The 12463-nt window shown below is 40.3% G+C and overlaps 1 protein-coding gene across 9 annotated transcripts in view; it reads right to left on the reverse strand.

Annotated features, from left to right (window-relative positions):
* Positions 1–3332: 3332 nt before the first annotated feature.
* LOC138299444 (signal transducer and activator of transcription 5B) overlaps positions 3333–12463 on the reverse strand; it is a 994326-nt gene continuing 985195 nt past the window's right edge. For all 9 annotated transcript variants that reach the window (XM_069237688.1, XM_069237689.1, XM_069237693.1 and 6 more), the window contains one exon: positions 3333–11860. In XM_069237688.1, the coding sequence (XP_069093789.1) occupies positions 11734–11860 (127 nt within the window). In that variant the 3' untranslated portion in view covers positions 3333–11733. The remainder of the gene's footprint in view (positions 11861–12463) is intronic.

The following is a 12463-nucleotide window of genomic DNA, read 5'->3' on the forward strand; positions in this document are numbered from 1 at the left end:
CTGTCAAGATATTAGTCTTGTCTGTCACCGAGGGTAGCTGAAGGTCTGGACCTCATCTGCCCTCTTCACCACCTCTGCGTAGGAAACTCCTTCCTCTGTACCCATGCTAGGGGGAGAAAGCAAACCAGTATCTGGAGAGGTGTCCAGTCCACTGGCTTCACCTAAATCCAACCGCCATTCCATTCATTCCTTGTAGGGCTGGTATTCTAAAGGGTCCGCCAGCCCTTCCTAGTCTTCCCTGAGGCCTAGCCCAAGAGAATAGGGCTCAGGGTCTGATCTAGGAGGCCAGACTCTGCCCATCTAGCTCCATGCCGGAGTCAGGGTTGACAATGAAGATGGCACCACAGGAAGGTGCCGGCATAGGGACTACCAGCGGGATCAGTGACGGGGAAGGGCGGGTTGGTATGACCAGCGTCGGTCCAGACCCAGGACTGAATCCTCTGGAGCCCATCATAGCCGAGGCCGAAGCTGCCGGTGTAAAAGCAGTTGGGTTCCCCTCTGATCACGTGGGGCCCGAATGAGCGCTGACGGGGTCAGACTGCCCAAAAATGAGGTGCATGGCCTTATGGAACTCCTTAAGTTGGGCAGGGGTAGCTCCAGCTTCCGGAAAGTCAGGGACGTGCGGAGCCAGCCTAGGCACAGGTTTTGAGGAATGAGGCTGAAAATACCAATGCTCCCTTGTCTCATAGACTGACAGACGAGAAGAATTCAAAGACTGCATCAATTTTTTGCTCTTCTTCTTGTGCCTCACCTTACTCGATTGTCCCAAGGAGTTGCAGTAGGGGGATTATGAGTTCTGGCTCTGTGACCAGTCCCGGGACCTTCCCCTCAACTGGGACTGCGACCTGCGCAGAATAGCATGCCATGCTGCTATCAGCTTTAGGGACCCCCTCCCTCAAAACTTTTGGATGCATGGCCTGGCAATCAAAGTATGACTTCAGGTCATGGTTGCGCTCCAAACACCACAGACAGACGAGATACGGATCGGCAGGGCTTAAAACTCATCTTGGATGACAGCATCCTTGACACACCAGGAGGTAAAACCTCAACAATCGACAAAAAGTCAAAAATGTCCAGTCAAAAACTGATTGTGGGTAAGCTCTTCTCTCGGATCAGCATTGGCTGGTGCAGAAAGAAAAGAAATGATGCCAGCATGCCTGGGTGGCACCTATCCAGGTACCGTGATGTCACTTCCGGAAAGGATGACGACAGACGAGGAGGAGATCAACACCACCTAACGGCATGCAGGAGTACTGCACATGAAAAGTCTTCCGGATCCAGTCTGATGCCTCAGGAGAATTCAAAGATAAGGAATCTGCAGCTAGAAGTCTCTATCAATTAAATAATGTACTAGATGCTGATAAACAACCTTTGTAACCAATCTCTTGAATCTAATGGTAAGAAGGGAATCTGAAGTGCAGGTACTAATTTACAGTTCTTTCCTTCTCCTACTTCTTGTGGCTAGAATTTTTTCCAGTGACCCAAGAGCCTCCCAAAGCAAGCACTTATAACCAGTATGGTACCAACCTACTTGAGAAAGTGCTGCTGTCCACACCTATGAACTATTCTTAGAATCTCAAGAGTAGCATGTGGTCTTTTTCAGCATCACATGTCCCAAAACACAGGTCCCATGGAACCCATGTCACAGATGCTCTGAGACTCGGTACCAAGCTCAATCTAGAAAATTAGATATTTGTCTTAAGGTTTATCAAATGTTTCTGGGGATTTTAGTCGGAGTTTGAGCAGTTTCTGGATGCTCCATGGCTATCCAGTGGAGCTCTGAGGTAGAAGAACCTTCAACAGAACCTTTTAGTTATAAGCTGGAGTGGGAAGATTGTCTGGTATTATAGAAACAAGGCCTTGCTACTCTATCCTTTCCATCTGCGGTACTAAGTAGTGTGTACGTCCAAATGTTTCTCTCCATAAATGAATGCTACACTGCCCTGGAATGGCAGAGGCAACCCCCTTATTAATACAGAATGTAAATTGTAAGTTGGTGACCCAACTCCTTACCAAACCTGCTACCCAGAAGAAACAGCTTCCATCGAGCTATGCTGTTCAGGGTCTACTTGAGTACAGGTCTCTTCTTGGACATGTATAAGAAAAACAAACTACTTATCTGCAACTAGCCAATGTTAGGACCTTTCAGTCTTTCTTAGATTCACATGCTTGAACTATTCCCGGTTGTAAGGCTGGGAATCTTTGCTAGTCAGTGTTTGCAGAGAAGTGTGCACACACACTCAATTAATATTGAAAATAGCCAAACATTACATGGTCTATCAACCTCATTATGTATTCCAAACTCCAGCCGAAGTGGTGGAGTGAACCAGAGCTCAAATAGAGTTTCCCACTGCCAGGGTTTTTCAAAGCTCATGAAGTGTAAACAATTAATGGAGCCTTATAAAAGGAAAAGAGGGTGAGAGGCATGTGAATATTTGAAAGATACCAATTCTAGCCAACAGCAATTACATGTAAATCATTCCTTTCTTTCTTCTCTGGCACTGGATCTTTCATAGATGCACATGCTTGAACTAAGTGTAGCAAAGCAGTAGCAAATGAGTAAAGTAGGCAGGAATGCAGCTCAACTAACACATACTGTAGTAATGTTGTATAAAGCATGGGTCATCTTACAAGTCACTGCTTAATGACTACATCAAAGAGAATATCATTACCTCTGGTAGAGCTCTCCATTGGAGAAAGTTATACCCATTATATTACTGGAAGTAGTGATGCAGAATGCAATCCATGTTATCAAATTTTATTAATTACGCTGCTCACTGCTTTCCACAAGTCCACCTAAGATCACAGTGTCACTTACATTCTATAGCCACCTAGATATAACATTTTAATGATAATTACTGAATAAACAATTGCTCAATTATTCTTCTCCCTTTGCCCTTTTTGCCACTGTTGCCCCATCATTAACTAAAATACATATTTTATCCAAAGACTGATGTTTCAGTGAAGTATGTTTGTAGCCATTCTGAATGAATTTCCAAAACGAACTCTAAGTGAAAAAACAACATACTGCAAAAAGAAAAGACAAAAGAATGGCTATAATAAATAAAAAATGAAAGAGCTAAAACGGTGTGATGGATGGTGGTAAAACGGCAAAATTGTAAGTGCTAATGACTGTGGTGTCATGCAGTTCCTATCACATTTAAAATGTGAAAATTAGAACAAATCAGTTAAAAATCAATGCACAAATAATGCACCTGATTAGAAAATAACAAAAGAATACTCAGGATCAAAAATTACATTTCAAGTATGCTTTGAGTAATTGCTTCTTATTTCATATGATTCCCATAAACAAAATCAAAACAAGTGCTTCGAATAGTAGACAATACTTTATTGGTGCCATTTACTAGTTCGCTTTAAACACTAAAATATGTATTTGCAATAATTAAATTTATGTAATAAAGATTTTTTTTTAAAGAAAATTATCAAAAGTACATAATTTCCGTTTTTAAATTATATTCACTTTTTAATCTTTTCTCTTTTTTCTCTACAAAAACGTTGTGCACGTCCCATTCTGTGTCAATAAAACTTTTTTCGTACTATATGGCTTTTCTACTTTGACTTTGAAATGGTCAAACTCGAGAACATAATCGTGGGGAGTCAAGATGGGCATGTAATTACAATACAGTATTCACAAATGGATATATTTATGTCGTGAAAGAAGAACTGAATGTAAATGTGGATTGACATCAAAAACATATAACATTTGCTTATGTGTAGACATGTCACTGGTTCATTTCTCGTTTAAAATATGTTTGGTTTTGAATATCCTGTGCGACTGATCTGAGATTGCTCCTGAAGGGCAAGATGACAAAGGATTTTGTGGTTCCGCAGTCCATAACTGACAAGAGAAAGTTGCTCTGTGGCAGGATTTTTGCCACGCTCATACAGCCAAGGCATTGTGTCTCTTGCCATCCACATATACCTCAAACCTTGTGCCTCCGGCCACCTTAAGTAGCAGTTACCCTCAGGATTGAGCAAATGATGTGAACAGTGGCCATTGCTGCCTAAAGCCATCCCAAGTTCATTTTGAAAATACAATTGTATTGCCTTTTAAAAAGCTCCTCATGTCTGCACTTTTCAATGTAAAATCTACATTTTCCACAGGTACCCCCGTCCCCAATTGACATGCTGCACTATGGTACGTCAGTGGACGTATATTGAGGACACTAACAATACAAGTTCAACTTGATTTTGAACATTAGTTAATGTAGAAGTACTGCATTTCACTTTCTTTAACTTCTATATTTTTTAGCAAGATGGTGTTTTGTCACCGTGAACGTGGACTTATGGGCACCTTAAGACAAATTTACATTTCGTCTATTTTTCATTCAAACCCATTCTAAAAATCTTGATTCTATTTTAAAATTAATAGGGAAATATGTACCACCATCCTTACCGATCTGACCATGAAATATGTAGTCGGTGATCTCGGCAATGGCAATACTTGTTATTTACAAAGTCATTTTGTGACAGTAAGCAATATGCAAAACACAAATATTAGCGGAAACACTACCACCATTCATCTTCTGGTGGCATTCCCAATTCCTGCATCAGTAAGGCCTGGCATTCGGACATTGCAACATGTTTCTGATACAATATTAGCTGCAGTCTAATGCATACACGCTCCCAAAGTATACTAGGCCTAGAGATATACCCACCGAACCGTTGGCAAAGCCTATGCTAATATTTAGTGACTGGACATTAAGTACATGCTTTCCCAATTAGAGAGCATGTAAAATATCAAGGAGGCATGCACATTGTTTGAGATAACGTTTTCCCGAGTTAATGAGAATTGTGTATGTTGCTTGCTATAATTGTTTTAAAGCGCTCAGGTGAATCAAGGATGCAGATTTGATGCACGCTAATGTATTGTAGAACTCCTTGGCATCACTACGGTTTACAGTCCACCCGGGGATTGCAAACGTTTTGTCTAAATGCCAAATGTGGTGCCAATTTATGACATGTTTGGTGTTTTTTACACAAAGGTGAATACCAAGGAGCAACCCATTATACAGAGACTGGCAAGGTGTTCATACCGAATAACTTGATCTAACATTATCAGCAACTTAGAAAAGACTGGTAAGCATTTTAGAAATTTCCATGAAACTGTTTAGTACCCATCTAATGAGACAGAATGCTGGTTGGTTGGAGCTCCCATCTAACCTACTGACCTCACTGCAACTGACTGTAGGTATGCCTGGGTGACACATATGCAAAACTGCAGAAGCATAGCTCAAACAAACAAATGGAAGAGGAACATTGTGAGTACCCTGGGAGGGCACAGGAAAAACAAAGATTTCATAGTGGGTCAAAGAAACCATGCTAGAGATCAATGTAATGTATCTGCCAAATGGTGCTCACTCATGGCAGTTTCATCAATAAAATATTTGCGCTGCCTTTTCAGCTCTCATTTAAAAAATCTGCATTTTATTTCCTCTTTGGAAAGCCTTGTACAAATGCCACGCAAAATGTATTTCTTAGCAGATTGCTGCGGTGTAACTTATTCGTCCTGCTGTTAAGTGAATTGCTGGTGTATGCGCTGTCATCTTTGTAGCTTGCCTTTGGATCTTAAGGTTGTAGATGGCACAAGCTTGACATTAAAATGTATATACAGATATATGTCCGTAATCAGCCAGGTACAGCAAAGACATAGTGCAAATCGAGGTCAACTCAACCTAGTAAACCATTAAGCTATCCCGGAGTCTAAGTTTAACTTAACACCAAAGAAAAGCCTGTCCCCTTTCCTCACTGTTTAGGAAGGTTTTCATCTTACGAAAAGCAACAGCTGCAATGCTATCTTTCATGTAGTGGTCCACGCACACTGCTCTCGTACTTGATGGTACACCTCAATGGTCACCCCGCACTTGACGACTCAAATCTATATTGCTACTCTTTGTAACAATAATCTACACTAATCGTCTAACTAAAAGGCTACATTGTACTCTTTCTGTTTCAACTTTGTTAAGAAGTACAGTAGCTATTTTGTTGGGGACGATGACCTGGTCTTATCTGTAATTTTTCTACAGAAGTAAAGTGCCAGGATGGAGAATACAGAATGCATTCTTTCCCAACCTTTAATTCTTCACTGTGGATCATCTCTCAAGTTCAATTAGAAATCACGTGGCTCCTGCAGTCTAACGGCATAGGATGATATGTTCAATCATGTGTCATACATAGTAACATCAGCAGAAAAAGCAATAACTCTCTAGCCCAGAGTGTGTCCCAGTGATGCGATTCTGCTCATAGTACAGAACAGAAAAGTCAAATACCATAACAAATAAGCGTTCTGTTCTGGCTAAAGCAGACATGACTGTTAATACAGAAGCTGGACTTTGAGGAAAAGTCTACTAAAGCACCTTTTTAATATGTTTCAAGTTAAATAAAAGACTCCACCCACATTCAATATCCTCGCTGTGGTTTGTACCAAAAACATTTTGTCTTACATCACCAAGATGTATCGGGACACTTTCCACCGCAGCTTGCACGGTGTAAAGGTATTCTCGGGAGTGCAGCTGCGTTCTCAAAGTTTCTAACAAATGTTGTTAATATCACTACTCTTTTACACAATCGGTAGCCACTTGGCTCCATTGACAAGTACAGAGACCCCCCCGCCCTGACTCTCTTACATCCCTGCAAAGCAAACGAGAGAAACAGTTGTAGAAGTCGAATATGGAGAGACTGTAAAGAAAGTAAAATGCTAATAAGCATCACATGGCAAAAGAGGAAAAATAAACATTTTTAGAAAACTCCTGGGAGGCAATATACATATAAAACATGAACAGTTCTCTTCAATATACTATGTCTTTCCTGGACTATTTCGATTTCTAAAATGCACAATTTGCTCCATGGTAGGTGTATTATTTCCCGAACTTGAATTTTAAAGGCAATTTGAAGCTGCTTCGAGGCTCGGAATCACTTCCTAATTTCCAGACACTTGACAGGCCTTAAAGTCTTTTTTCTTTCATCCAATCAGTGGTCTACAGTTAACTTCTCTCTCAGCACTATATGGGCAGATTTATGACAGACATTTTCTCAAATTATTTTCACAACACTATAATTTAAGAGGAAATCTTAGTAGGAAATAAGAGATTGTGGGGGGAAATATGCTTGGTGATAGATGAGACTTAGGGATAAGGTCTTGTGCATTTATGCATGTACCAATAATTGGATATTGCAAATCTAGCAAGGAAGGCATAGCGTCTTATACTCCCTTTACTCTGGTCTGCACAGAAATCTTCTGAGTGGTACCTTATATGTCCTTCCAATCATTGTGGGCTTCTTTAGTTATTATTTGACATTTATATAGCACACCGTTTGCCATTGTGTCATTGTGGCCCATTTTGTACCTTTGGGATGACTTTCAAAATTGTTCTGAGGTGATCAATGTAGACCTGAGCATGTTCAATTCGAGAAGTTGAGCGTGTCACTACTAGTGAGTTATTGGTTTGAAGGGTGAGGCCAGTAACGGGTTGCTAACGGGTTGCTTGAGGGCCTACATGCCTACTTACTCAGTACGAGAGTCCAGCTTTTGAGCTATACATCTTTACAATGGGACACAATTTGAGCACACATAGTGGAGAAGACTCTCCAGGTAGGCAGTACCAAATCTCTTTGTTCTATTCCTCCTACTAAACCATAACAGTGGATCAGCCTTTTACTCAACACTTGTCAAATCTTTGTATTCCCTACAGCCACTTCAAAGAAAATACTCAGCCAAAGCAACCATACTACTGCAAACTTATAATGTTTCGCTGCATAAAGGTGTCAGTAAACATTCTCTAATTCATGATATCATTTGCACAGTCTCAGCGCTAATTACTTTGCTCAACACCAAATGACAATACAAGTAAATTTTAAGTGAATAAAATCAAAAATTCATACAGATGCCACCTGATTCAAACCTAACTAAAATGGACCTTCAAGCAGACAGATCTGGAGAGTAAGAGAATAAGATTAAGAGTAAACACCTCCGTACTACTGTAGCCATCAGAGTATTTACTCTGGAGAGCACAAAAGTACACATGTATGTCCTTTTGTGAAGCACTGCTCCTTACGGAGATTACACAACACTCAAAACACATATTACAGTGAACCTCATACTGCATACTTTAATTATCCATGTCTGTATGTTATCTACATAACTCTACATACAGACTTCCTATGCAACAGTCTTTTGAACACAAGACTAACTCATCTTCATAGCTTTCTTGTGCAGTGCACTCGGTATATATGTATTAGATAAGCTATCACATTATTATATTCAATGCTATGTTGCATGTAACAACTTAATGGCCTACACCGCTCTCCTACTCATGGTACACCTTAATGTTCACCCTGCACATGATGACATAAATCTACACTGCTACCCTTCACTTTAATACTCCACACTAATTGCCGGACTACAAGGTTACGTCCTATACCCAGCTACTCTTGTTTAGAGCAAACCATGTAAGGCAGAGTAGCTGTATCCTTCATACAGCACAATGCTTTTCTGCTTGCTTGTCCACATTCCATGCAGTGCCACCCTCTACTACATGTGTAGTCTTCACTGAATGAAACCAAAATACCCATATTTCTCTTGTATATAAGATCACAAGGCATCAAGTAGTGTACTGCAATACACAAAGACAGACACAGTCGACAGTAGAAGAGTTACTCACATTTAACTATATTAAGGAAAAACAATCCTTTTCCACATTGCATCAAATCCGGTTTTCGGCTGTTTCTGAAACACGATCCCTTGCATTATTCGCATTCACAAGTCAAATCCACAATTGTGCAATGCTCTCCTCGAAACAACACAACACCATACACAGCTCTGTTTCAAATGCCCTAATGTGCCATGATACATCTGGATGTGCAAGGTTACATCACATGCCAAATTAGTATAAACACAACAACCGAATGCGTTGCAGTCGTAGGCCCGCTATATGAAGATGTGAGGTTTTCGAGTGCGCCACTCCGCTAATTGCCGCATAATGTAATTTCAAGTTCGAACACATGATCTGATAACAGAGGAACAATCATGTCAGCATACGGTGTCTATTTTCAGCCAGTTAGGCTGCCCATCAGGTTTCTTTCTACTCCACTTACCTATTCCAAAGAGGTAAGTGAGGCAACTATGCTGGAATTGGTAATACTTTCTCAGATGCTCAGAGCTATGACAATTGATGTTTAAGAGGCAACTCCATAATGAACCTGAACCAATTAAAAACCTCGGTTTTTAACATGATAAAAACAATTACACGTCTGTCAACGATTCTGTACCGTAGGCTGTCCATTTAAATATCTTACCAATCCCTCTATATCACTAGACATCCATAGTGCACCTCAAAGAAGAGTTAAAAACAATTGAAGAACCTGGGCATCATGGCTAAGTTGTTAAAGCTCACATGATTAGTCACAGGGTGGAGGACAATACTATAAACTATCGCCTTCATTTCTACTTCAACAAGAAAGGGAAGGAATGAGAGGGGAGAACATATATTAAATCACTAATTTGGATGTGTTGTTTCTAGACGTCTGGGCTGCAAGCTACTTGAAATCATCTGAATTTGAAAACTCTGGATGTGAAGTGGTACTCGCCTGAAGAGCCAACATGAAAAGCATCAACAACTCTAAAGACAATTGTGTATAAATGGACACGTAAGTGTTGATGCGAAGGAAGAGAGAATGACCACAGATAATGATGGACTGGATGAAAGTTATGGGCAGGAGGATACGGAAATCCGAAGTAAAAGAATCGAAAGAACGACCTCCCATCACTTTTAAGATTCACCATTTAAATGTAACAAAAACATGACAAGAAACATATGTGCACACATACACGCAAGGATAACGTAGCTATTTAAAAAAATGAAATAAAAAACTGTGTAGATTAACAATACTAAAAAACATAAGGAAAAAAACACCCATTCTCTTAAGAAAAAACTATCCACCTCCTCCCACCCACTGAATAAAACAAAACAACCAACCCTCACAGGTGAATGGCTTTCTTTGTAAAAGGCAGTTAACTCAGGATAAACAGTTTGGACAATCGGTGCTAACAGTAATGTGATGTTGATGACCTCTAACTGCATAAATACAAATACTACGCTTTTACCACCACCAAGATATTCAGGGCAACCAACGGGAATAGTTTTTACGATGTTAAAAGAAGAACATAACAGAATAAATACTACCATTTGTAGATGAAAGCAAGTCTCATACAAGACTAGGCAGGATGTACCTTGAACACACTACCACAGCCTAAGTACAGTGTTTGAGCGCTGTGGTAGGACTTTCAGCATTTGCATGTCAACAAGTTACATAAACGCCTCGGCAGGCAACGCCTTTGACGCTACCCTCACCGAACAGGTTGTCTTTTCTTTTGGAAAGCATTATCTTAGGGAGCCAGCTTTCCGAAGCGAAGGACGATTGTCCAGTGGTCTAAGGAGTCAGCACCAGCGTTAGCCATGCTATAATTAGCTGAAAAGCCAGCCACTAAAGAGCACACCACTGATGCAAAAGCACACCCTGTGGATCAGAGAAACATGCTGGAAGCCACAAGTAAGGTGACTATTTCGGCAAAAGGCCTCAGGGAGCCAGACAGGAGGCTGGGCAGATCACCACACTAGATTAATCACATGGGGGTTCTCTAAGAATTCTACTAAGGCCAGATGCAAGTTATCGCTACAGTTACTGAGAAGAGAAGGGATCGCTCTTACAGAGAGAAATATTTCCATTCAGGACAGGGGATCTCAACTCAGGAAAATAGTCTCAAGTATATGAAGACTGCTAGAAGCAAAAGATTGTGGCGCAATAAACAGCATACGGGGTGGTGCTTTTTAAAGATGTACCAATTCCATAATTTCTAATCATATTTACCAAAAAAACTATACTCAGACATATATATTACTGGCACCTATAGGGCCTGTATCTCGATAAATTAGAGAAGCAGTTTTCTCCTTTTTCAATTGGTCCTCCTGGGTTGGTGTACATTTCATATGCAACATGCCATATGTCTGTAGGCAGGTGCCACCCCAATCACTGGACAGTTTTAAAGCCTCGTTATTAAACAGAAAGACAGGCCGTCCTTCCCAATATCCAGAACATCACAAATCAGTGTAATTACTATGGTTCGACACCGTTTTAAACCCAGTGTGACATTGATTGCTCAGCAACTTGATCTTTACACCAGCTACTAGCATTAAAAAGCAAAAGAAAATAGTTGTGCAATTAAATAAAGTGATTTAATAAACCAGCAAAGCTGGCTTCTCTCGTTTAAAAATATATATATATATATATTTGTATATATATTTATTTATGTAGGTGAAGCGATGGGTAGAACGAATTGAGACTCTTACTTGACCCCCCCACCCCCTATTTATACAGTGGGTGTCCCACGAAAGAAAAACCTAGAAATTTTAAAAAGGAGAAACAGCAAAACCATGCACTCAGCCAAATGCCTTTTGTACAACATAAAATAACACCACCGCTACAGTGTCTAATGCTGCAGCTCCATGTCTCGATGAGCCGACCCACGAGGTACGAAACTTTTGTTTTATAGAAAATGAAACACTTGCATCACCATGCACGAAATACCAAATGAACAACTAGTATTAACATTTCACATTATGAATATCGTCTCCAAATAGAAGCAGTTGAATGGGTGTGACCAACACACGCGCACACACAAGGCTCCATTCAGTCGGTTGGGTGGCAGAGAGGATGTCAAGATTGGGCGTGTGAGAGCCATTGGCTTTCCATGGGCCTGCGCAAAAGTTCCTCCACATGTCGGGCAACATCCATGGTGTCATCAATGTCGAAGTCGCCATCCGGGTCCAGTATGGAATCAGAGCTACAAAGTGAATGAATGAGATATGACTGTCATGGTTTCTGAATCAGCGTACAGCATACTGTTTTTCATACCTCTCTGAAAATACATATTTAAGATTAAAATCTTGAAGTCGCTTCATTTGAAAAGTAAACAGCTCAGAATAGTCGTGGTTTGCGTAGTGGTAAAATACTTAGAAAGTAGCTTTTAAAGATGTTATTTTTAAATAAAGCAGGTTCTCTTAGCAACCTTGTTGCACAATTTTGCTTTTCTGATACTGGCTAATGTAGAATTCTAAATGGTACATTATGGTGCAGAATCTCATTAGGCATTCAAATTGACTTTACAGTTTTGACTTTCCTATGACATTTTTCATACCATATGGGCTACAATACCACCGACTATACAAAATCACCAGAACGTTTCAAGTAACACGGTATCTTGACCATACACACTGTCTTTACAAGATCACAGGACTGGCTGTGAATAATATTGAGAGTGCTTTATTTCTTAAGTATAGGCTGTCACAGAGTCCCTCCAAAAATCTAAAGAATTGGATGCCCCGAAAGGCAATCTCAAATAAAAACAGTATTCCACATGATAGTATGGCAATCCACCAACATACCT

The sequence above is a fragment of the Pleurodeles waltl genome, chromosome 6 (genome assembly GCF_031143425.1).
Source record: "Pleurodeles waltl isolate 20211129_DDA chromosome 6, aPleWal1.hap1.20221129, whole genome shotgun sequence".
In the NCBI taxonomy this organism is placed as follows: domain Eukaryota; kingdom Metazoa; phylum Chordata; class Amphibia; order Caudata; family Salamandridae; genus Pleurodeles; species Pleurodeles waltl.